The 27,116-nt window shown below is 45.0% G+C and overlaps 1 protein-coding gene across 3 annotated transcripts in view; it reads right to left on the reverse strand.

The window, feature by feature from the left end:
• APLP1 (amyloid beta precursor like protein 1) overlaps positions 1-27,116 on the reverse strand; it is a 54,155-nt gene that overhangs the window by 2,376 nt on the left and 24,663 nt on the right. For 2 of the 3 annotated variants that reach the window (XR_014551361.1, XM_083627184.1), the window contains exons 10-16: positions 25,206-25,334; positions 24,970-25,069; positions 23,210-23,356; positions 14,408-14,475; positions 12,778-12,846; positions 2,657-2,800; positions 183-319 (exon numbers count right to left, since the gene is read on the reverse strand). Coding sequence is in view for 2 of the 3 variants with exons in the window: in XM_083627184.1 (XP_083483310.1) it covers positions 221-319; positions 2,657-2,800; positions 12,778-12,846; positions 14,408-14,475; positions 23,210-23,356; positions 24,970-25,069; positions 25,206-25,334 (756 nt within the window). In the remaining variant the exon portion in view is untranslated. Of the gene's footprint in view, positions 1-182; positions 320-2,656; positions 2,801-12,777; positions 12,847-14,407; positions 14,476-14,640; positions 14,665-23,209; positions 23,357-24,969; positions 25,070-25,205; positions 25,335-27,116 lie in introns of all 3 variants that reach the window. The other variant, XM_083627183.1, reaches the window with a different exon arrangement.

Genomic DNA, 27,116 nt, shown 5'->3' on the forward strand with positions numbered 1-27,116 from the left:
GGAATATGGCCAATGGAAGAACAAAAATGAGGTGGGGGAGGGGCAGGGGGAGGGGGCGCGGCTCAGCCAGGGTACAGAAAGAGGGGCTCAGTGTGGAAGTGCTCTTGGAACCTCCCCCTCTCCCCGCTGAAGATACCACCCCCCTCCCCCCACATGGCAACGCCCACCTCCCCCAGTGACACCACGTCCCCCGCCTCCCCTCTCCCCAGCACTGAGGAGCTCAGTTCATCTCTTCGAAGAATTTGTAGGTGGGGTTCTCGTAGCCGTGGTTTTGCATCTTGTTCAGCTGCCGCTCCTCAGGGCTAACCATGGGATCCACCTGCCATGTGCAAAAGGGGGCGAGGGAGAGAGAGAGAGAGAGAGACAGAGAGGAAGGCATTAAACAAAGTTAGGGGATCACCAAGAGTCCACCAGCAAAGGACCCGAGGGCAGTTTCTACAGTACAGGTTGAAAAACTGGTTCCCCAAAAGGAAATCCCTTTCCCCAGAGTTCAAGGAGGGAGGGAGGAGTCTGTTGGGATTCTCAGTACTCTTAAGGTAAAGGTAAAGGGACCCCTGACCATTAGGTCCAGTCGTGGCCGATTCTGGGGTTGCAGCGCTCATCTCGCTTTATTGGCCGTGGGAGCCGGTGTACAGCTTCCGGGTCATGTGGCCAGCATGACTAAGCCGCTTCTGGCGAACCAGAGCAGCGCATGGAAACACCGTTTACCTTCCCGCCGGAGCGGTACCTATTTATCTACTTGCACTGGCGTGCTTTCGAGCTGCTAGGTTGGCAGGAGCAGGGACCGAGCAATGGGAGCTAACCCCGTCGCGGGGATTCGAACCGCCGACCTTCTGATCGGCAAGTCCTAGGCTCTGTGGTTTAACCCACAGCACCACCCACGTCCCATTCTCAGTGCTCTTACCAAACTACAAATCCCAGGATTCTTTGGTAGGGGAAAGCTATGACCCCCCAAAAAAGCTTATACAATGGTACCTCGGGTTAAATACGATTCAGGTTACATACGCTTCAGGTTACAGACTCCGCTAACCCATAAGTATTACCTTGAGTTAAGAACTTTACTTCAGGATGAGAACAGAAATCGTGCTCTGGCGGCGTGGCGGCAGCAGGCCCCATTAGCTAAAGTGGTGCTTCAGGTTAAGAACAGTTTCAGGTTAAGAACGGACCTCCGGAACGAATTAAGTACGTAACCAGAGGTACCACTGTACAAAACTGTAGTGGGCGGCTTTACCTGTCACAAGATTCCTACATGGAAAAATACTATATTTATTTCCTTACAGGAAGGCAATTATGTTCATATCTGGCATCTGCTTCATTGCCATATTTGGGTTCAAGAGTGTCCCCCCCCCCCGGTCACTTTGGCAAGAAACTCTGCTTTTGTTTCTCCTGCTTTTCTATGAAATATGTGGCTTGATTCCCTAGTAAGAGGCATCCAGTACCATTTGCTCTGGAATGGCTTTCCTAGTGGTGGACAGACTCTTTCCTCTGGGCTGAGGAGAACTCTTGGTTTTTCAGGCTGAGGGCTGGATTAGATTAGAGATGGGCAGACTTGGCCCACTCACCTCAAATTGGCTGGAAAATAAAACTGAATTAAACACACACACACACACACACACACACACACACACACACAGAGTTAATGTTTGCTTTCCAAGCCATTCTAAGGCTTAGAAAATATCCCTTCCTGGGCAGCTCTGCCTGGTGCCCAAAACACCCTCCCCCAAGACTCCTAAACCCACTTCCTCTCCTTTCCCTTTACTTAACCACCTGGAGAAGAGAGGTCCTTCCCTCCCCACCCTCTTATCCGCCGTCCTGGTTCAGTGTGTCAGGGAGTTGTGGAAGCCCTTGGGGTCTACTAGTAGCCAAGAGCTACTGCAATGACAATTGGCCTTCGGAGGGCTACACACCTCAAGGGTCACTGAACCTCTCTGTGTCAGGAGTGATGGGGGAATCACAAAGGGAAGGGACAGGCCTTCGTTCTCCCCACATGCCATTGCCACCCATCACTTCTCCCAGACTGGCATGATAAACTAACTGAGGGTCAAGGGAGTGTGCAGCATGAGGGCATGAGTGCTTCAGAGGTGAGGAAGAGCCTTTTACATATTTATGCTCAGCAGTGACCCTTTGCATGTGGGCTGCAATACCACTGAGTGAGTGCAGTTTGTGTGTGAATGGTTGGTTGGTTGATGATTGATGGATGATAACGGTTACAGCGGTTGTGCAAATGGAGTATGTGTGAGTGTGGGACTAGGCGAGTGGTTGTATGAATAGGGTGTTTTATGTTGGCTGGGATTCTACATTATGCTGCTTTGTAATGCTCTCTGGCTTTTTTATATTGCTTTTAGGGATATGGATACTGTGTTTTAGATGTACATCATTTGACATTGTTTTTATTGGACTTGTGTGTGTGTGTGTGTGTGTGTCTGTCTGTCTGCCTATCATATAAACCACTTTGAGCTCTCCAGGTACTAAGTGCTCTACAAATGGAAAGAAAAGAATAGCAATTCTTCTTCTTCTTCTTCTTCTTCTTCTTCTTCTTCTTCTTCTTCTTCTTCAGGGTCTTTTATGAGCCTGAACGCCAAGAACCTAGCTAGCATCCTTCTCCAGTCATGCATCCAGCCTCCCTAGGGGAAAAGACAGTCCTTTCCAACAGTACCTCAACAATGCCATGGCTGATGGTCCCGTAGGGCTTCCGGCGAACCATCAGGAGGCTGATGATGATCACCATGGCAACAGCAACTGCCACCACAAGGAGGCCAATCAGGGCACCCCTGTTGATGGTTACCAAGGTGTCCGGCTCCTGTGGAAGAAGAGATCCAATGAGATCATAAGCAAGGTGAGTTTCACTTCATTTCTTCCAAAGCTGATTGCTCACAATACAAAAGGAAGGAAGTCTTGTTCCACAACACTGAGGAGGGGTGAGATGAAAATAGTTCCTAAACATGCGACCTTTTCTTTCAAAACCAGCATTCTAGTGGCTCGGGAGTGTATAAATGCATTATAAAAATGCATTTATTTATTTTTACAAAAAGATTAAGGGGAGTTGAGAAAATGTCGCACACCTCATCAGTATCGTAGGAAGGCTTCTGGTGATGCAATCACCATCCCACGTGACCCTCAAACAACCAACAATATATCTTTGTTGGTTGGGAAAATCTTTGACATCCTCTCCCCCAGTGACAAAATTCTGGAGGGGAAACAAATGTTGAGTGGTGGGGGATACAACCTCTCTATAACAGAAGATGTCTAGATCCCATGAAAGAAATAAAGAAAACAGCTGTGTGTTTATTGCTATAGTATGAAATTGTCCAGACATGGCCCACATTGCCTTCTGGCTGATCTAGTAAAAAAAAAAAAGAAAATAAAAAGGTAATCTGTAGCTAGAAGTGGCAATAAAGTGATGCACATGGGAGATGTTATATATAAAAACATTTCTATTTGGGATGAAGACCAAGTCGGTTTGAATTGCTCTGCTGTTAATCTGATAGCTATACTCTGGCAGCCTCGTGGGACATCTTTGGGAGAAAGGGCCAAAAAGTAAACCCTACACAAATCTCAAGTGGAGTCCCTAAGATGGTTGGGTGGCACCTTGTACGCCTCCTTCCAGCAACTCCAGCAACCAAGCTGGTGCCAAATGTATTGCTCTGCTTTTCTTTGGACTACATTGGCGAAGCTGAGAGGGGGCTCTTGTTGTCTGGGCAGCCCAGGATCTCCATACACACTGCCCAGGTTTGCACCCCCGGGAGGTCACTTTGGTGCTGCTATCACAGTAAAAACAATGCAGGAGGCACCCGTTGTAAGCTACCGGTCTCTGCAGCCACAGCAGGCGCTGTGATTCTCCAGCGGTGAATACTCAGAGACACACTCCATTGTCTTGTGAGACAGAAAGATGCCAACAACAACTATGGCTGCATCCGGACATCACAATAGAACATGGTTTGTCATAATCGGAATGAGCTATCGCCACCTGACCCCACCCCCACTCATCTTCCCCCCCTCCACCTCTTTCCCCCTTTTCTTCCTAATGTCTCAACAAATGAAACCGATTTGTAAAAATGTTACATGGGGAAAAAAATAAGGGAGAGAGACATTGCACATACTTTTGTAAATCAAGAAAATCTTTCATAAAAAGACATTAAAAAAATAATCGGAATGAGCTGTGGTGAGCCTTTGGTGAAACTATGACGAGAAGCTGGGAAGCTCTTACTTAAAATAAATAAATAACCGCAGTTTGCCATTTCACTTGAACCCAACAAACTGAAGTTCAATTAATTTTTAACAGCAGTTAATCTTAACTACGCTTTGTTTTAAACAAGCCAACTTCCAAACACAGGTTACAGAGCTAGCTTGTTTCAACAAGCTGTTAAGGTTAACCACAGTTTAGATTTCGGACATAATGCTAAACCATGGTTAATCCAAAATGGATGTGGAAGCTTCCAGCTATGAAACTCCTTGCAACTATGTTGAAGGAGGAGAGGGAAGGAGGGAGCATGCAAGACGAAGGCACGCCGTAACTTGTTCCTGTCATAATAAATAATAGTTTGCAACGTCCGAATGCAGCCTTTAAATGCTTAGCACCAGGAAAGTTAAGCATCTTCCTCCCATATGAGCTCATTAAGATCTTCTGGAGAGCACCTCCTTTGAATCTTGCCAACGTGCAAACTGTTTGCTAGGACATAAGAGAGAGCCTTTTTGGTAACTGCGCCCAGTGTTCCTCTTCTGAGGAAGACTGCCTTGACTCTTCCCTGATGACACTCCAATGGCCCACCAAGACCCTGCTCTCTCTCTTTGGCAAGCCGTCCTGCCGATGTTATAAACTCTATTTTTATTTTTTATTTTTCATGTGCTATCTGTTGGTTTTATGTTGTGTATTACAGTACTTATTTAACGGCTCTCGTAAGCGGCCTTAAGCACTTCAATGGAAAAAGCTGGCTAGAACTGCTACAGGTTCAGCAAGCTTATTCTCCTCCACCACCCAGTTAGCTTTTCTTCTTCTCAACTCGCATAACATCCCACTGGTTGCAGAATTTGGCCCTCTGTGTGGCCCTCTCTGTAGGCCACATTCTTTCTCCAAGACATTAGCCTCACCAGCCACACTCTGTACCCTTGAGTGCCTTTGCCCGGCTGGAACATGCCCTTTTAATTAAGAAGAAGAAGAAGAAGAAGAAGAAGAAGAAGAAGAAGAAGAAGAGTTTGGATTTGATATCCCGCCTTTCACTCCCTTTAAGGAGTCTCAAAGCGGCTAACATTCTCCTTTCCCTTCCTCCCCCACAACAAACACTCTGTGAGGTGAGTGGGGCTGAGACTTCAAAGAAGTGTGACTGGCCCAAGGTCACCCAGCGGCTGCATGTGGAGGAGCGGAGACGCGAACCCGGTTCCCCAGATTAGGAGTATACCGCTCTTAACCGCTACACCACACTGGTGGTGTTTTTACACATGTATATACATGTATTTACACATGTATATACCGTATTTTTTGCTCCATAAGACTCACTTTTTCCCTCCTAAAAAGTAAGGGGAAATGTGTGTGCGTCTTATGGAGCGAATGCAGGCTGCGCAGGTATCCCAGAAGCCAGAACAGCAAGAGGGATTGCTGCTTTCACTGCGCAGCGGTCCCTCTTGCTGTTCTGCTTTCTGAGATTCAGAATATTTTTTTTCTTGTTTTCCTCCTCCAAAAATTAGGTGCGTCTTGTGGTCTGGTGCGTCTTATAGAGCGAAAAATACGGTACTTCTGCAGCCCAGTTCAAGTATGAAGAAATGACTGCTTTATTTTTGGTGGGCCCTACTACCACACCAATAGAGGACCTGAATTCCTGCACTAAAAAGTATCACTTCCTGATGCTACTCTAATATTTCTTCTCTATTTCAGCAAAACTGAAAGCAAAACATTACCTAAGTCCTGGAAGTTCACAGGTTCTTGACAACTGTGTACTAGACAACCTCTAGTATGTAGAAATCAACACCTTATATTTTGGGTAGTTCTGTTTTACTTCTAAGATGACATTAAGCTCAGCTGGTTGAGGGTTTATTATAGGGAGCAATAATATAGGCACAATCATCAGAGAACTAGTGTTGGTTGCTCCTCACTTCTAAGATTATTATTGTTGTACAATTATAAGATTATTGTATAATCTAGCACACATTGCAACCATCAGTGCAGATTTCCTTGTGTTTCCTTTCAGCTAGATCTGCCATTTTTGTGCACGTACGTCAGCAAATGATTTGGAGGGCTCCAATATCTCCTTTTGGAGCGACCTGTTGTGTTTCCATTGGATGTAACAGAACATGCACACCATTGTCTTGAAATTGAAGCACCTTGTGTTTCTGGCGGTTCCTAGATGCTCAGCTTTGAAGCATACTACAAACCCTGAAAAGCTATGGTTTTCCCAGTAGTGATGTACGGAAGTGAGAGCTGGACCATAAAGAAGGCTGATCGCTGAAGAATTGATGGTTTTGAATTATGGTGCTGGAGGAGACTCTTGAGAGTCCCATGGACTGCAAGAAGATCAAACCTCTCCATTCTTAAGGAAATCAGCCCTGAGTGCTCACTGGAAGGACAGATCCTGAAGCTGAGGCTCCAATACTTTGGCCACCTCATGAGAAGAGAAGACTCCCTGGAAAAGACCCTGATGTTGGGAAAGATGGAGGGCACAAGCAGAAGGGGACGACAGAGGACGAGATGGTTGGACAGTGTTCTCGAAGCTACCAGCATGAGTTTGACCCAACTGCGGGAGGCAGTGGAAGACAGGACTGTCTGGTGTGCTCTGGTCCATGGGGTCACGAAGAGTCGGACACGACTAAACGACTAAACAACAACAACAAACCCTGATGGGGTGTCTCTAGGACCCTGGAGCGAGGGACCCTGCTACAGAAATACTAATGGGCCTTTGACCTCCCCAACCCGAGAGCACTACGCCACTCGTGGCAAATGTCAGTTTTCTGCCATGAAATGTGTAGAAAGGCACCGATCACGATGAAGCCAATGGCAAGCCACTTACTGCCTTGGTTCTGACCTGTTAAAAAGTGAGAGTAGGGGCTTTGTTCACAGGGCTGTTGTGCGGATAAAGACGGGGATGGAATTTGCACTCACAAAAGGCATTACTTACTAAGAAGAAAAGGATTAGGTAAAGATTACATCAACTGTTGCAAAGTTCCACAGCGCTCAGAGTAAGCTTTTGATCCCAGCAGCATTCGTCAGGCATTCAGAGCAGAAATAAAACGGGATTTGTTCTCCTGCCCAAGGCCATTTTCGCAAATGATTCTTAAGTCAATGTTTCCAGTTCCTGCATCTGTAATTCAGATGTAAAAGCTACATGGGGCTGGAATGAAGACTTTTTCAGTTTGCAAAATGGTGCTTCTACTTTCTATGCCATTTTGCTATGTGGAGAAGGTGGGTTATTTCTATTTCTATTATTATTATTATTAAAAAAGAACAGACAAAAACTCAACTTTAGCATCCCGTGTCAAGGCACCTTAACTGATTGCAGAAAACAAAGGACATCTGTGGCCAAGCCAACTGGATGACAGTTCCCATTTTGCCCTTACCGGAAAGCCAACACTTCCATCTCCAATTGCCCCCCTAAGAAAACTCCTTTAAGGCCCACAAACAAAAGAAATGTAGCAGAAGTGACCTTTCCTTCAAGCGCAATTTGAAAAAATATATAAACCAGGAAGCAAAAAGTGACACAAAGCAGAGGGTGACCTCAGTCACAGAACACAAAACAAAACACCCAACTCCCTTAGGATAAAGTTCTCTTTGGCTTGGGATTCTGCAGAGAAGCAAACCGGATCACCCTGCTTCCCGCAGAGTAATCTGATGCCAGTGATCCTTTTGGAAAAGAGCTGAACTAACAACCAGCCACAACAGAGAAAGCAGAGGCCAAGGTGTAGCTCGAGGTTTATATTACAACAGATGTACACGGGGCACAGAGTCAACTGACTCGAACAGGGATTTGGAATTCGGCATATAACCAAGAGCATCGTAAAGACGTTAAAATACAAAATGTGCATAAGGTTTCGATGAGCCAATAGCACTTACAATCACAGAGTCAGAAAGGACCTCAAAAGATCCTCTAGTCTAGCCCTCCACCAATGTAGGGAAGCCACTCGTACAGCATCCCTGATAGGTGGCCATCCTTGCCCATCAATCCCTCCTTTTCATCCCTGATGAGAATATTTGCTTAAGGAACTCTGTGTATGCTCTGAAGCCTTCCCTTCCTTATTTCCTCATGTGTCACAGGTCTAAAGCCCTGACTCAAAGACAGACCCCGAGCCCGCTCATAAACGGCGAGCAATTATTAAAAGTTATTCGGGCGTAGCAGCGTGGCAGGGGGTGTTTAAGCTTTAGTCTGTTTAAAATGGATGGTTCCATTGACTTCTATGGCACAAAATCAAGTGGCTGCATATAGGCAAGACCACGGATATAGGCTGCATATAGGCAAGACCACGGATATGGGGCATGTTTCTGCCTCTTCTCAACTTCAGAATCATCAGTGCCTGGAGTGATCTTATTGAACACAGTCTTCCAGACTGCAGCCCATTCCACCAGCCTGCATCAATGGGTGAGATACGAAGCAAGGCTTGTTCCATCAGCTGGCCATTATAAGAACTGCTATTTGAAATTTGGTGCCTGAGTTATTCCTCTTCCCTCCTTGTCCCTTTCTCCTTGTGTGTCATGTTTGTCAGTAATAATAATAATACTCCACCTATCTGACTGGGTTTACCCAGCCACTCTGGGCGGCTTACAGCACATATAAAAACATAATAAAACATCAAACATTAAAAACCTCCAGATACAGGGCTGCCTTCAGATGTCTTCTAAAAGTTTTTCAGTTTGCAAAATGGTGCTCTTTTTTATCTCCTTGACATCTGAAGGGAGGCCATTCCACAGGGAGGGTGCCACTACCAAGAAGGCCCTCTGTAAGATAGTATGCCTGCAGGTAGGGACTGTCTTGTTTCAACTGATTGCCTGAAAGCCACTCTGGGCTGAAGAGCAGGACACAATTGCTTTAAAGAAATAAAATTCTCCCCTGTGGGGGACACTGTCATTTGGCTTGTTTTCACTAATCATATTTAATATTAACCACAGTCTGCTCTGGGTTCAGACAACATGCTAATACTGCAGTTAATCTAGAACAGAAGCAAAAGCTTCTGAATTTCTCCTCATGGCCACACTAAGGGGAAGGGACTCTCCTCAGCTCACCCTCAAATTGCTAATCTATGGTTTAGTGCTTTGCCCGAAATCAGTTCATTAAGAAGAAGAAGAAGAAGAGGAGGAGTTTGGATTTGATATCCCACTTTATCACTACCCGAAGGAGTCTCAAAGCGGCTAACATTCTCCTTTCCCTTCCTCCCCCACAACAAACACTCTGTGAGGTGAGTGGGGCTGAGAGACTTCAAAGAAGTGTGACTGGCCCAAGGTCACCCAGCAGCTGCATGTGGAGGAGCGGAGACGTGAACCCGGTTCCCCAGATTACGAGTCCACCGCTCTTAACCACTACACCACACTGGCTCTCCCAATCTGCTCCCATTCTGTACCTCCCTGCTTTGGATTCTACGGCTTGAGCAGAATGCGGCAAAGACAGAAGCCAGAGAATGGCTTTTGTATGCAGGACAACAACAACAGCAACATCAAAGGAGATACTCAGAGAAGTGCTTCAAGCTGCAACAGGCTAGGAAATGAATATTGGCTAGAAGGAGCAGACACAATTTCTGTATCCCAAAAAGTTGGATCAAACAAATAAGGTCATTCCGTGTACATACACATTTGTACAGAAAGAAAGAAAAATATATGAATGGCCGCCACACAAAAGAGGGGTAGGGGGTGTGGGGAAGAAATCTGATTGTTTGCTTTTAAAGTCAAACCCACCACATTTTCTGAAACAATATTCAGACTGAAACACACCTATCTCTTGAAATTCACACTTCCCCAAATTTTGCAACGTAGCAGTCTAGACAAGTAATGCTAATATATGCATGAAATGAAATCTATGCCACCCTTAAATTAAGTTTTTTGTGTTTCTGCAGTAGTTTGCAATTTCTTTCTTTTTTTGTAAAAAAACAAAAAAACTTTAAAAATCTGTCAGCATTTTAGTGCAAATTTCTAACAAATTTTGGGATGCAGATTTGCCTGCTATATAGATCTTTGCAAAACAGTTTCCCAATATGTAATGCATTTGTATGTTATATTAATGAACTATGAATTTTAGGCAGAGTTTCTCCATATATATGCAAAGTTTGTGCCTGTTTGGAGAAATGCATTGCAAAATTCAGGGATGTGTGAATTTCAAAGAACAGCTGTGTTTTGTTTCAAGAAGTGTGAAATAGGTAGCTGCTCATTAAAATGCAAACAAAATTGAGTTTCTCCCCTTCCCTACTATTAACAAGGATGAAATAATCATTACAGGAGGGAGAGGTTTCTTTCTTTCTTTTCCAAAAGAGCAATTCCTAAGATATCCCACTAGGAAATTTTGCCGATGCACATTTTAAAGCCTTTCTGAATAAAGATCCAAGAGCACTGACTTGAATAATGTTGAGAAAATGTCCTTTTCTAAAAGTGGAGATTCAGCCCAAATGAAGGGAAATGAAGGAGCTGAAATTCTATCAGCTGAAACGTAATAAAATGCCTAATAAGGTAGGAGAAGGGGGGAGGGGGGAAGGAACAGAGGAAGAAAAAGGAAGAATGAGAAGCATCTAGATAGAGACATAAAAGCCCAAGGAGAAGAATTTTAAAAGGGTTACATTAGAAGCAGGAAGCCTGCCAGGGAGAATTGCTTGGGTCATTAGACCATCAAGATGTAAAAAAAGCACTTAAGGACGACAGAAATATTGCAGAGAAGTTAAATGAGTGCTTTGCATCTGTCTTAGACAAAGACAAGGTTGGTGAGATACACCCAAGCTGTTCCCCATGAAGGCAATAAATCTGAAGAAATGACAGAAACTGAATCGTCTTTGGAGGACATTTTAGAGCAAACGGATAGATTAAACTCATAAATCACCAGGAGCAGATGGAATTCTCCCAAGAGTTCTGAAAGGAACTAAAGTTAAAAGCAAAAAAAGAAAAAAAGGGGGGGGGGAGGGAGTAACTTTAGAACCCGGATCCAACAAGGGCAATCCGTGCTTCGAAGCCCAGATTGTGAGAGATGTTTGCCTTTCCGAATAATGACCACATGTGCAGAAATGGGCATGGCCAAAGCTCATGGATCCAGCGCTATTCCCATTTGCGGAACATGGGATGCCACGCACACCTGCTTAACAGATGCTTGGCGCTGCCAGTTTCGACAGCATCCAGTACCATTTTGGGGAGGTGGTGGTGATAGAGGAACTGCATCTAAGCACCCCTTTCCCATCTACCCAGAGGTGATTGATAGTGCCAAAGTTGACGGTGCCAAACATCTGCTAGGCTGGGAAATTTGTCCATGCACTCGGCTGCTTTGCCTTGGAGTTTCAGGGCTTTAGAAGAGCTACAGAAATGCTAACATTCTACTAGTTTCTTTTTTTAATTAAAAAGAAATCAACAACTGGGTATGATGTTGGAAGCCTTAGGGTCAAGGGTAGACAGTGTGGTGTTCCTCCAGATGTTGCTGACCTCCTTATCCCTCCACCATCCCTGACCATTGGCCATTGGCTTGCTGGGGCACACAGAAACTGGAGTCCAGCAACATTCCTGCATTGCAAGGGGTTAGACGAGAGGACCGTTGGTCAAGTCCTATGCTCCAGAGCAAGAGAAAACAAGCTTGCTCCATCTTCCATAGGACAGCACTTGGGGTATTTGAAGATGGGTATCCTATGTCCTCTCAGTCTCTTCTTTTCCAGGCTAAACATACCCAGCTCCTTCAACCGCTCCTCATAAGGCTTGGTTTCCAGAGCCTTAATCATCTTTAATGCCCTCCTTTGAACATGTTCCAGCTTGTCAACATCCTTCTTAAATTGTGGTGTCCAGAAGTAGACACAGGACACCAGGTGTGGTCTGACCAAGACTCCTCTATAAAGCCTTAGAGAACTGATGCCAATCCATTTGTGGCTGTATACCCAAGTGGGGCTGAGTTGCACCAATGTCTGGACTCATTACAAGGCCTCTCTCTATGTCCCAAGCCTCAGGCAGAGGCTTCACCACCTGAAGGTGTCAGGGATGGAACTGGGGCCTCCTGCCTGCAGAGGACTTGCTCTGTCCGCCACTGAACTATCTCAGGGAGCGGCCTCCACCCTCTACATCTCAACTTGCCACCACACCACTACTTCCATCTGTGGTCTGGGCCTAGTGTGCTGAAAACTCGGGAGTGGTTCCAGGAAGCTCATTCATGAATTTAAGGGAGGGAGAATTGCCTTCAGAAGCATATTTTTACTTGCTGCTTACGTTCTCCCACACCTACACATGATCACATGACAGAATAGCTTTGAACCACTGAAAAGACTTGAGAGAGAAAGAGAGAGAGAGAGAGAGAGAGAGAGAGAGGGGGGGGGCAGGCAGGACTCAACGCCCAGTTTTAAAAAATAAACAGGGAGATAAATGACGGCCACTTCACCCAGCTCTCAGGGTCAAACTAGATGTCTCTCCCCAGCTACTTTATTTTTGTCAAAAAAGCTTGCATTCTAGGTGACAGGTGTTTCTTCTAGTTCGGGCCTTAGTCTGTGATGTGGGGTGGGGAAACAGACGAGTCTGGATGGATGAATACAGGGTACAGAATGCACATAAGGGAGGGTGTGGGGTTGGATGCACACCTGACCAGGTGGGATGGCGAGGTGCGGTTGTTTCTGGCTGGCTCCAAAGCCACTTACCAGCTCGTCACGTTGGATCTCTTGGGACTTGTACACCATGCCTTTGACATCTGAGGTGGACACATTGACCTGTGGTGAGGGGAGAGGAGGAGATACTTAGATTTTGGAAGGGCTAAGGGAGAAAAAGGAGACTTAAAAGCAGTGTTTCCCCTCTCCTCAGCACCAAATCCCTCCAGCAACATAGGGCAGCTGTCATCTAGCGTAAATAGCTGGACTCCAACTCATATCAGCCCTAAACAGTTGGGCTTCTTCCAGACATTGCTGGACTCCTACTCCCATCCGTCCCAGTCAACATCGCCAATGGCCAGGGATGTTTTCAATATTGGTTTTTAAATGGTTGTAACCCACACTGGGACCTACTGGTAAAAAATTGAATACTAATTTTAATAACAGGAGTCCAACAACATCTGTAGGGCCAGGTCAGTTTTGGTTTCTCTCTGTTTCTTATTTGCCCCCTTCAAAATCTTAAGTTTTGTTCTCCACATCAGTTTTAAAATGATTTTTAAAGAAGTCCTCATGAGAAATTATCAGGATTTTTGTGTGAGCTTCTCCTAATATACACATTTTTGCAAGCAATTTTCCCCAATATAATCATAGAATAGTAGAGTTGGAAGGGGCCACAAAAGTCATCTAGTCTCTGCAAGGCAGGAATATTCTGCATGGTTGCATGATGTTTTTGCTTACATATGCATCCTTATGGCCACTTTACCTAGCAATTCCAATTTTTGTACAAGTTACTTGGTTGGAAAACGGCATGGCTATTTTCAGCTAATGGCGAGTTATGAAGGATGGCTGCATTTAGATTTGCATATAGTTTCAGGAAGTGAGAATTAGGTAGGTTCCCTTTGAAATGCCAACTTAACCACACACAGACACACACACACAGTTCCTGGCCCCAGTCATCTTTGACTTAAAAGAGCCCAGCAGTTCCCCAATTCCTGCTTGACAGAGGCAGCTCAAAACATGTGGTCAGAAATGTGGTACAGCCCATCCACCAAACCAAAGTACGTCAACACCCCCATGAGGAACTATTTGTTTTCAGAACCTCATGGCCTAAAATTCTCTCTCCATTTGGAAAGCCAACACATCAGATAGTTTGGTGGGCATCTGAGACTTGCTATCCCCAGAAGCTGCAAGATGCTTAATTTGATTTTGAAAGCAACCAGCCACACTTACTCACACAGCTAATAAAACTAAGAAGATAAAATGTTAGCGAGAGAGTTGTGGTGTCCAGACAGGGTGTCAGGCTAGGACTGAGGAGACTCAAGCTCAAAACCCCATTCAACTCACTGGTTGACCTTGAGCCAGAAAGTATGTCTCTCAGGCTGTGTACACACTATATCTTTAAAGCAAATTCAAGCACGCTTTCCCTCAAAGAATTCTGGGCAGTGTAGTTTACTCCTCATGGAGTTATAATAATCAGCAACCCTTAAGAAACCACAGTACCCAGAATTCTTGGGTGGGAGGGATGTGCTTTAAAGATAGAGTGGGTCTCAGAATATCTCACAGGGTTATTGTGAGGCTGAAATGAGAGCTGTGGTAGGGGAACCATCAACTTGAGCTGCTTGGAGTACAGGAAGGCTGTAAATATTAATAAAAACAATGAATGCAACAGAAACATCCAGCTTACCTTACGTTCATATTCATACAGCAAGGCCTTGTCACTGGTTGGATAGTCATATTCTGCCAGCCCTGAAGCTGTGGGACAGAGGAACAGAGGTCTCAAGTCATTAAGCGTCTCAGGTATCACCATTTACTCTGGCATGGAGTTATTTTGGACAACAAACGACCCAAAACTCTTCTCCCCCCACACCACCAAAACTCACAAGGAGGTGGTGTTGTATATGGGAGTGGGGCACTCACCTTTCTTGTCCGCTTGTTCAGAATCTGCCCGTTCCCCACAGAGCAGCAGGAGGAGAGATTAAGCATAGCAGAAAGAAAGAAAAGAACAGAAAAAGAAAAAAAAGAAGACAAGTTTGAGGCCAAGGGTGTTGAGATAGCAGAAGGCAAAGCTAGCAAGTAGGGCAACTGGTTTTCAAGCTGTGTTTGAAGGAGCACTGCAGATTCACTGGACATGGTATCATTAGTGGTTGGGGTAGGGACAGGCGCTAACCTATCTGTTTTGGTTTCCTTCAATTCCCCGTTTTTCAAATCTTAAATTCAGCTCTCCACCTTTCCATATCAATTTGCAAATCTCTTTTTAAAAGGTCCTCAGGAAAATTCGCCAGCATTTTATTGCAAATTTCTCCACACAGATTTTTGTATGCAATGTTTGTAACATACACATTAAAGCAAAGTGGTTTCTTTTTTTAAACAATGCATTTTTGTATGTTATTTTCATTAAAATGTGCACTTTTTTTGCATACTTTACCCTAGTATGTGAATTTTTGTACACATTACTCAACTGGAGAACTGCACTACAAAGCTCAGAAACTATCACATGTGAAAGGATGTCTGCGTTTCAGTTTCCATATTGTTTCAGGAAGTGTGAATTAGATGAATTTGCCTACCTCACCCCTAATCTGGGGGTCCCCTCAAAGAGAAGACCAGCAATGGCAGAAAAGCTTCCCTCAAAGATGCTTTGGTTATCACTTCCTCTCTTGTAGGAGAGCATTGGGTGAGTTCTGAGTGTGTGGTCTATTGCACCCATGGGAATAGCAAGAAGATGTTCCAGAACCTTCTATACTGAACCAGAGTTCCACAACTGATATCTAAGGGGCTCTTCCCGAGGCAAACACATCGGTGGAAGAAAGAATTCCTTCTACAGGCAAAAAATGTTTGAAAGCCATTGAAACAAGGCATGCCAGAAAAAGAAAGTTAAGAACATAAAAGGAGCGCTGCTGGATTAGACCAAAGACCAGCATACAGGAAGCCCAGATGCAGGACACAGGTTCAAGAGACCTCTCCCACTCATGATCTCCAGTGACCGGTGTTCAGAGGCATATTGGAGGTAGTACACAGGCATAATAGCTAGTTGACATTGATAGCTTCATTCCCCATGAATTTGTCTCACCTCCATGGGAAGCTGTACAAGTTTGGTGGCCATCGCTATACCTTGTGGTGATGAATGACGCAGTTGAACTATGCGCTGTGTGAAGTAGTTTGTCAGCCCTGACAACCTTTTATTACTACTACTATTACTATTATTATTAATAAAATGTATATCCCACCCTTCCTCCTGAGGGAGCCCTAGGCAGCAAATCCACAAAATATAAAACAATCAGAACGTACAAAAACCATTCTAATAAAGATGCAGACCAGGAAAGATGACTACTTAAAAGGCTAGCTGAACTGGGAAGGACTTTGTTTCGATTTGTTGAGACTCCAAGTTCCAGTGAGCAAGAAAAACCCAGATCTCTGTCCACTTTCTGCACACCAGAGAACAAGGGCATGCGCCCTCCCCATCATGAGATATCATCATTTAGACACCATCTGAAGAAAATAAAAACCGCAGCTGGTGGCAAGCAGGGAGACAAAAACCAATATGGGGAAGGTTCACTCTCCCAACAGCTGATATGTCTCCTCACATTCGTGGACCCATGACTGGGGACAAGAAAGTAAAAGGGACACGGCTCGTGGTTCCTTGCAGGATACATGCAGCAAAACTGGAGACGTGATTCTGATGCAATGCTCCCTGTTGGACACAGAACTATTGTCGCAATGACTTCACTGCCTTTCCCCCCAAGCGGTTAGGGCCAGAAATGTGGACGTCAGGGAGAATGCCAATGAACGAGAGCATGAGGGTGCCTGGGACAGGGTAAGGCAGCCTCAGCCTAGCAATTTGCTCTTCTGCACCTTCCGACTGGCCCCTTCTACACGCAGGTAGCCTCGAGGCACCGTCAGTGCGTAACACAATGATTAATAGGTAGCAGCAGGAGTTCCTGGCAATGCTGGCCGTCCATGTTGCTCTGTTCGCGTTCATTCCTACAGCTGCTGTTGTACGCTGTCGACTTTGCCTCTTTGGAGCACCATTCACAACACGGAGGTGATCGTTCTGGTGTAGCAGCCATCCAGCATAATAAGATCACTGCATCAGTCACCCTCTTTTCTCTTAGTTCATTCATAGGCTGCTGTTTTCCTCTAGGGAACTGTGCCGTTTCCTCCGCCCAACTCTGCATACCAGAGGAGACGGCATCGCTGCTATTGTGCTACAGAATCTCTTATTAATCCAGGATGAAGCAAGAGGTGAGTTGCACACCCCAGAGAGCATTATTATTTTTACCATTCATGCTTTGAACTCATACAAGCAAATTGAACGGTTGACATGAACCAAAGGGTTATTATAAGATTATAGCCAACAGAGTGCTCCTGGGGGCTGACCTTCTCTAAAGATATCCCCTTCCCTAGAACGTTCTGCTTTCATTAGACAGAAGTCAGACCTTTTGCTTGTGGAGACAGAACAAAAAAGAAGAAGCCCGTAGGTATTTTACCCAATTGCTCATAAGCATCAGTGCAAGCAAACAACTCTAACCCCATTAGGCAAGCTCTGTTTTAAAAGCTGGTGGGCTGTATTGCTGCTTTGTGAGACACTGAGTAAAATATCTCCTGTACACGGCTGGGTTTTGGCTCCCCCCAACAAAATCCCCTTAGACCACAAAATTTCTGGCTGCAATATATAACTTAGGTTATCACCACAGGATAACTGATGTTAAACATGTCCAGATCATACTGCTGCTAGCATTGGCGAGGGGCGGGAGGTGAGAAATTCAGTTCAGTTTGCATTGGAAGAGAGATGATCTGTATCGGGCTTTTGCAAAACAACAGCTGTCTTTCAAAATCTGCACATCCCAAAAATGTGCAAATTGGGAGAAAGTGTACATAAAATGCGTCTCTGACTGCAAAATAACACACAAAACATGCAAAAATGATCTAATAGTTGGTAGAGCGTGGGACTCTGAATCTCCGGGTCATGGCACTGAGCCCCATCTTAGGCAAAAGATTCCTGCATTGCAGGGGGTTGGACAAGATGACCCTCAAGGTCCCTTCCAACTCTACAATTCTATGATGGGGGAAATCACTTGCAAAAATGGGTATATTAGCAGAAATGCACACTGAAATGTCGATGCATTTTCACGAGGAGTTTAAAAAAAAGATTCACAAACTGCTGCAAAAATCTAGTAAACTGAATTTAAGATGAGAAAAATTAGTAGCAGAGAGAAACTGAAACAGACAGATTTTCTCATCCTTTGTTGTTGCCCAAGCAGAAAGGGCTTCAGTGAAATAAGTTTCTTCCTGAAACCTAGGGCCTTCCAATGAGGCTTGCAGATTGCAGAAGACAGGCACAGTACTGCCTACTCAGATTGACAATGGCCCTCCAAAGTCTCAAGCAGAGGGTCTTCCCCATTGCTGGTCACTTTCACCGGAGATGCCTTGGGCTGAACAGGTGAGCATCTGCAAAAGCCGCCAGCAGAATTTTCTTCTAAGAACTGGAATGCTTTCGATGACTGCTGGTGTTTGGACCCAGGTTGGGTCCATACACAACAGAAGCAGTGGTAAAGTGAAGGAGCGTCTCCACCCCCATCATTCTGCCCGGACACTGAGGTCCAGCGCCAAGGGCCTCCTGGCGGTTCCCTCACTGCGAGAAGCAAAGCTACAGGGAACCAGGCAGAGGGCCTTCTCGGTAGTGGCGCCCGCCCTGTGGAATGCCCTCCCACCAGATGTCAAAGAGAACAACAACTACCAGACTTTTAGAAGACATCTGAAGGCAGCCCTGTTTAGGGAAGCTTTTAATGCTTGATGTATTACAGTATTTTAATATTTTTTTGGAAGCCGCCGAGAGTGGCTGGGGAAGCCCAGCCAGATGGGCAGGGTATAAATAATAAATAATAATAATAATTATTATTTATTTATTTATTTATTTATTTATTAAGTGATACATGGCAAAGTGGTAAAGTGCAAGGGCCCCTATAGACACACCCCAAGTCAAGTCCAAAAATGCAGGCATTATTATGGGAATGCACAGCAGCACATTAACACAACCACAATTTATTAAGATTAACACCACTGCAATCCTATGCTTCGTTTCCTAGGGGTAGCTCCATTGACCTTCTCAATGTATAGGTTCAACTCAGGGGTCAGCAAACTTTTTCAGCAGGGGGCTGGTCCACTGTCCCTCAGACCTTGTGGGGGGCCGGACTGTATTTTGAAGGGGGGGAAAGAACGAATTCCTATGCCCCACAAATAACCCAGAGATGCATTTTAAATAAAAGCACACATTCTACTCATATAAAAACACACTGATTCCTGAACCGTCCGCAGGCTGGATTTAGAAGGCGATTGGGCCGGATCCGGCCCCCGGGCCTTAGTTTGCCTACCCATGGTTCAACTTCTAAAAACACACCGATAAACACACTTCAGCCAACTGAAGTGCAAACTTTAGTTTTTAAATCAGAAATGCTAGCAACCAAGTAAAGAAATGTTGCTATTCAAAAACTGAAGGCATGAAAAAGGAACCCTATCAAAAGAAAAGGAACGACGTCTCCAGCCTCTGATTATTTTTCCTCATTCCCTGACTTCCTCTATGCTAATCTGTCGCAAGCAAACATGAAAGTCTAGCTACTACCTAATTCACTTGCCAGAGCAAGAACAAAGTCCATCAGTTACCCCCCACCCGGCACTCCAGAAGATGATGTCACTGCTTAGGATCTGGGGGAAAAAAAGTCTTGGAACTGCAACCTCTTCAGACTACAGGTGGGGAATACTGCTTTGGAATGCTTCCTCGTGTTACACACTCAGCAAGCAGCAAAGCAGAACAGCAGAGCTCTAGCCTGTCTGTCTGCTGAGCTCATTCTCTGTTTGCAGGGAGCTTTTAACATAGGGGAGCACTCAAAAGGCCGTGATGCCTTGCTGCAGTCGATTCCAACACTTCATTCTGCTGCGTGTCTAAGACTGGGCATTGAGATGCAAGTTCAAATCCCAGCTCAGCTTTGGTTATGCTGCACTCTCACAGGGTCCAATTAGACCATGCTATTAACAAGGAAACACATTCAGTGTGCTGAGTCTTACCACTGCATTGTTTAAATCAGTGTTTTTTTGGACCACGTTTCCCATAATCCCTGACCATCGGTCCTGCTAGCTGGGGATGATGGGAGCTGTAGTCCAAAAACAACTGGAGACCTAAGTTTGGGAAACACTGGTTTAAATTGCTGTTGTAGGAGGGCCTGATCAGGATTGGGTTTGTGAACATAAGAGAACAAGATCCTTCTAGTCATAAAATCATATAATTGTAGAGTTGGAAGTGATCCCGAGGATCATCTAGTCCAACCCCATACAATGCAGGAATATGCAGGTGTCCCATGCAGGTATTGAACCTGCAACCTTGGCGTTATTAGCACCATGCTCTAACCAACTGAGCTATCCTTAAACAGTCCAGCATCCTGTTCTCACAGTGGCCAATCAGATGCCTCCGGGAAGCCTGAAAGCCGAACCCGAGTCCAATAGCAACCTATCCACTTGTGCCCCCCAGTAACTGGTATTCAGAGGCATATCCCCTCCAATATTGGGAGGTAGTACACAGCCATCATTATTTTCACTTCTTTATTATTCTTATATCCCACCCTGCTTCCAGAAGGAGCCCAGGCGGTCTAACAATAATCATACAGATAAAATCAGCATCCAAACAATAAACACAGAAAGGTTAAATCATTAGATGCAATACAGCGGAAAGAAAACAACTGGACACTCAACCTCCCATCTGACTATACACCAAAGGCCCAAACAAATAGATAGGTCTTAAACTGCTGCCCATCGGAAATCAGGGTGGGGCTCAATTGGATCTCCATCAGGAGGCAATTTTGCAATAGGGGCAGCCACAGAGAAGGCCCTGCCACACATTGCTATGCCAAAGGCCATGTCCATTGGTGGAATCACAAGCACAGCCCCTCCCACAAAGATGAAGAGGCGGGACTTGTAAGTATTGGGGGAGGCACTCTTTCAAGCGTGTGGGTTCCGACTGTTCAGGGCTTTGTACACTAATAACAATTCCATAAAATTGATTAGCAGCCATTGACAGCTCTGTCTTCCAAGAATTTGCCTAACCCTCTTTTAAATCCACGCAGGCTTGTGGCCATTAACTATGTGCTGTGTGAATAAGCACTTTCTTGTATCTGTCTTGAATCTTCAAACATTCAGCTTCATTGAAAGATCCTGGCTTCTAGAATTCTGAAAGAGGGTGGAAAACATCTCTCTATCCTTTTTCGTTACATAATATTCTCCCTTGCTCACTTTCTCCCACCCCGCCCAAAAGTAAAAGCTCCTAACACTGTAACCTTTTCTCAAAGGAGTGTTGCTCCAGCCCCTTGATCGTTTTTAATTGCCTTTTCTTCAATGTTTTACAGCTCTACAATATTGTATTGTATTCAGGCACGGTAACGAGAACGGCACACAGTATTCCAAATGTGGTCGCACCATAGATTTTTTACGATGACATTATTATATTGGCAGTTTTGCTTTTCGATTCCTTTCCTAATTTATATTCTTAATGGTCACCAAAATGGAATTCACATTTTTCACAGCTGCTGCAGACTGGATAGACATTTTCATTGAGCTATCCACCATAATAATCCCAAGACCTCCTTCTTGGCCAGTCACCGCTAGCTAGTTCAGACCCCATAAACATAGACGTGAAGATGCAGCATTTGCCCCAAAAGTGGAAAGCTTTGCACTTGCTTGCGTTGAATTGCATGAGCTGCTTTAATGCCCATTTGCCCTGTTTGGAGAGATCTTTTCGGATCTCCTTAAAATGGGAGATAAATGGAATTTCAACAATTATGGTCATTATCAACATCGAAGCAAAACTGACCATACTGATAATGCGTCAGATGATGGAAAGAGAGCACTGAACCATAGAGTCAAATTGCAAAAAGAGTCAAATAATGAGCGAGAACCCATCCACAAATCTCTCACTCGGCTGTATCACTCAACCCATTCATATGGGGCATGAGTTCCGGGTCTAAAACTTGAGTTTTATAAAGGTTAAGAATAGCCCATAGGAAACTGCTTTCATCCATGTCAGAATATTTATTCATCTATCTCAGCCTTGTCTGAGTGGCTCTCCAATGTCTCCAGCAAAGGTCTGTCCCACCATCGGCTCTTAGATCCTTTTTAACCAGACATGCCAGGGAACTATGGCCTTTCCCCATCAAATTTAAGATATTTTCTTTCTTCGTTTCTTTCACAGTCTGCATCTCTGTGGACTTTGATCATCTCACCCTCCATCCTTCTGCCCAAGCCTGCAATCTTGGCACTCCTCATTATCCTTTGATCCTCAGATACAATCAGTCACCAAGCCAGCCATTTTTACATCTGGAATGTGTCTGCTATCTGTTCTTTTCTGTCTCTAGACTGCTGCTGTTTGCTTTGGTGGCTTCCCTCATTATTTCTCTTCTCTGTGGCTGGATTCTTTTCGCTGGGTTCATCTCTATCGCTCTTATTTTTAAACCTGTATGCCTCTCCAGACAGCCTGGTTTTCGTGCACTTGTGATGATTGGTTTATTGCACTTTATAGTTGTGGTTTGTTTTTTTTAAGAAAGGAAAGAAAATCAAAGCAACTTAAAATATAATACAAAAATAAGTGAGAATTTGGCTAAATTGAAAACAGAGCCAAGAAATCTGGTCCTGGTGTCAACAGAGCCAGTTCTAGAAAAGGCTTTGTTGAGCAACCATTGCGATTTATTTCTAGAAAGATTAGATGCTGTCCACTGAATATTTGTTCTGACTGGATCGCAGGGAGGTTAGATGACATTGCATAAAGCAATTAGCAACCCACAATTCCAGGTGCATTTCACTGTCACTTTCCTTACTGCAAGAAGTCTGGCTTTTTTTTTGGGAGAAGCAAGATTAAGGCTTCCTAATCAACTATTATCATACAACCTGAATTTGTTCGGAAGTGACTGAATCACACCTGCAAATAGCGACAGCCTAGAAGCATCTTAGTTTCCCCAGTGGATATGTCTTCCCCAAATATCTATGTACCAAAAAGCAAGTCCTACCGATTTCACTCACAAGAGGAAACAAACAAGCCGAATTGAAGTGACAAAATTAGAAGTGAGAATTTCTAAGGAAAGCTATGTTTTGAAAAATCCAAATTGGGCAGGTTCACATTAAAACTCAAACAGAACCAAGTTTCTCCTCCATCCCTGCCAATCGTTCAGGCAGTTCCTGATGATTCATGCTGGATTCTTCAATCCTATACACCTGTATCATTTCCCCCCCAAATGTTATGAATGCGTATCTTTATGGTGTGAACTGTTTTGCAATTCTCTGAATAGTAAGTAGCCTAAACATATTTTAAAATAAAAACAAGATCTCCTGTGAACCGGCTCATTTTGTACTGGGCCACTATGATGCTCCAGGGACAGTCATGACTTGAGGGGTGTGCTGGTCACCTTAGCTAAGCAAAGCACCGTCTCTTTCAAAGGCATCCTGAACTCACCTTCTCCGTCACGTGGGTACGAATGGCTCTCAGAAACCAAGTCCTCGCTACTGTCCATGGGCAGGAATTCCTCAGTGGTGCGTGTCTCTGAGATGGAGGTGGTGAGCAGGTCGTTGGTGGTCACCCGTTCTGAGCGCAGCAGCTCCTCTAGGAGAGCATTACAGAGAAAGGGGTCAGAGAGTTGCCCTGAACTTCAGCCGACTCCACTCCTACCCTCCCGCAATTACGTGTGCTGCAACCGTTTCCCCCAAACATCATCATCATCATCATCATTATTATTATTATCAGCCATCCTTATGGGATCCTCTCTGTGCTTGCTTGGCAAATCTAACCCCTCACTCAAATAGGACATTCAGCATTTTGCAGAATTTCCCTTCTTTTTTAAAAAAATGCATTTAGACCACCCTTCATCTACAGAGACACCAGGATGGTATACAAAAGTAAATATAAATAAAAATGAATGCCGTATAATTAAGAAGCACATCAGCATACATAACAACCAAAGATAAAGGTGTTAAACAAGCAAGCAGAACAGGCTGCCTACTAATAAAATTCCTAAAACTTGGGACTTTTTGAAACAGCCCAGGCAAATTGAAGGAGTTTTGATCTGACATAGAAATGATTATAACACTGCTGGCAGTTTTTACCCCTTAAGGGAGGGCAGTAAGACTATAAAGACAGCTGCCTTAAACTGAGTTGGACCATTAGGCCACCTAATTCAATATTGTCTCTGCTAACTGGAAGCAGCTCCCGAGGGTTTTGGACTGAGGACATTGCAAGCTCTACCCAGAGACATAAGGCCCGACCCTGGGACCTTCCACATGCAATGCAGATCTTCTTCTATGGGGATTTGGCCCTTCTCCAAAATAGGCACATGGGAAATTGCCTTTTACTGAGTCCATTGAGTTCAGTATTGCCTACTGATTGTCAGGGACCGTGCTGAGGAGAGCTGCACTGAGGAATAATGGTGGGAGCCTCCCCCGCCCCTGATCAGGACCCTGAATCTTCCCAGGAGCAGTGGGACAGTATAGATTTGGAACAGTGGTTTGCAGAGGGACATAGTTCAGAGGACAGAAGCTGGGAAAAACTGGGTGGTGAACAGCTAGGAGAAGAAGAACTGGGAGAGAGTTAACAGACTTGCTCTCGCTGGAAAGCGTCCATCCGCTCAGCCCAAGGTCAAGGAGAGCAGAGAAGGTGGCAGCACAGAAAGCACAGTGGTTGCAATATGAGGCTGCAAGACGCGGAACTGATGTGGGTGACTAGGGGGGAAGCGGGTGGAACCCTTAATTGGGAGCACCTTCATTCCTAGGAATGGATTCTTTGTTCTGCTGTGCTCATTAAAATCTCTAACTGGTAAGTGACTCCTTTCGCTTGTTCTACTTATCTACTGCCAAAGGGGGGCGGGGGGAGAAGACGAGTCCCTGAAGCCTGACACTGACAGGCAGTGTTTTTGCAGCATTTCAGAGATGAAGCATTTGCCTGCAGATGTCAGGGGGCTGAACCTGGGACCTTCTGGGTGCAAAGCAGATGCTCTACTGCTGAGCCATGGCCCTTCACCTCCACAGATATGGTGCCATCAAAAAGAAGGCTCTTAACTTCACAGGACAGCTGGTTGGGCATAAGCGCCTCATCTAAAGATCTTACGATATGGGCAGCTGGGATAAGGAGAGGAGGAGCTCCACAACATCCCCCTGAAGGCAATGTCTAGGAAACCCTCTCCTACCAGGTCAGGCCTTTGGCTCCATCTCATCTAGACCTACCAATGTCTCCTCGAAGCTCTTGGGCAAGCTGAGGGTTCTTGTAGAGCAGCGCCAGACTCTGGTTCATCCGTTCTTCAATGACATGCAGGTGGGTATAGACCTGGAGATGACAGCAGCCCAGGTTTATTATTGCTCCCCTCCTCCAAGAAGGTGTGAGTGCAGGGACCCCAGACAGGGGCACCTGGAGGGCGGGTGGGTAGGAAGAGAAAGAAGAAGAGGAAGGATGGAAACCAGACCTGGAACTTCATTTGCTCAGCCTTCTCCGGATCAGCAGCTGCCACGTGCTGGTAATGTCGGAGGGTGTGGCGCTGGTCCTTCTGTTCTGCACGCACGTATCTCTTCAGGGCTAACAGGACGCGGTCCGGCTGGGTCAAAGGGAGGGGACAAAAGAAAAAACAAAACAAGTTAGGCAGGTGCAGGTGAAGCTCAGCGGTAGAACATTTGCCTTGCATGCAGAAGGTCCCAAGTTCTTTTTTTTTGGAAAAGTTTTTATTGTTAAAATAATTCAGCATTAATACACACATATTGCGAATATACAAGCATACAAACATACATTTCATACAGTCCTTAAAAATGTTCAAACGTACCTAAACTCAATCCCACAAATAATTCCTTTCCCCATCACCATCCACCACCCCTCACCCCACCTTTGTGTTAGACTTCCAATCTACTCAACTGCAATTTCTTTCCACTTCTATTACTTTCTTTCACACACCTTTAACCTAATTTCATGCTTCTTTTTCTATTACACATTGTTATCCATCTTAGTTAGTATTTCAGTATATAAAACGGAACTTGTTTATTCTAATAGGAGTTCTGATTTTTCAATATGGTTTTGCAAGTATCCTTTAAACCCCCTCCAATCCCTGCCTATCTTCTCTTTTGAGATCCTTCCAATTTCTCCCATTGTTTTGGATATATTGTAGTACTCCAATAATTTGGCAAGCCACTCTATTTTTGTCGGTATAATACCACTTTTTCAATTTTTCGCAATCAATAGCCTTGTGGCTACTGTTGCATACAAATATAATGTCTTGTCTTCTTCCTTTAGACTTCCTGGTACTATTCCCAATAGAAAACTGCAGAAGGTCCCAAATTCAATCCCCAGCATCTCCATGTAGGGCTGGGAAAAAAACTCTCTGCCTGATAGAGCCACTGCCAGCCAGTGTGGGCATTATTGAGGTAGACCATGGGTAGGCAAACTAAGGCCCAGGAGCCGGAGCCGGCCCAATTGCCTTCTGGATTCAGGCTGTGGAAGCTCCAGGAATTCGCGCATGGATCGGCGTGGGGATTCTGATCATTTAGGCTGCGCCATCCCCCCCTCCCTCACACACACTGTGGTGGCACCTCCTCCCTCCCTCCTCCTGGCTTTTCCCTGCCCTGCCTAGAGGAGGAAGGGGGCCGGGCTTTGTTGAGCTGCAGTCGGCTGAGCGCCATTTTAAGCAGTCCCTCTCTGGAGCCAGCCCTTTCGCGCCACTCATTGTTCCTCCGCCGCTGCCAGCCTCTGCCGCTCGCAAGGCACAGGTAAGCAGCCACTGGGGCTCGTCCGGTGCTGTGGAGAAGGGAGGGGAGAGTTGGGGGGATTGCCCCCCCAAATATAATCCAGCCCCCCACAAGGTCTGAGGGACAGTGGACCGGCCTCCTGCGGAAAAAGTTTGCTGACCCCTGAGATAGACCAACCAATGGCCTGAGCTCACAGAAACACATAAGTGAGTGGAGGGGACATAGCTCAGTGGTAGAGCATCTGCTTTGCATGCAGAAGGCTCTGAGTTCAATTCCCAGCATCTTCAACCTGGGAATGTCTCCGGCTTAAAATCTTGGAGAGCCACTGCCAGCTTTTGATCTAGTCTGGTTGACTCAGTATAAGGCCACTTCCTACATTTCTATGACCACTGGCTAACCCTCTCCCTTTTTTTTAATAATTTTTATTAAATTTTCTGTTTTACATTTTAGAATATTCATTTAAACAACCTTAAAATATCAATGACTTCCCTTCTTCTCTTTCCATGGTTCATTTTGCAGAACATAAATCCCTGCTTATTTTATATAAACTAACCCATTCAGTATTCCATTATTACATCCATCAAAACTTCTTTACACTGCTGAATTTATCTTAATGCTGCCCATGTTTTCAAATATACACAACT

The sequence above is a fragment of the Podarcis filfolensis genome (genome assembly GCF_964270895.1).
Source record: "Podarcis filfolensis genome assembly, chromosome: 8".
Taxonomy (NCBI): Eukaryota; Metazoa; Chordata; class Lepidosauria; order Squamata; family Lacertidae; genus Podarcis; species Podarcis filfolensis.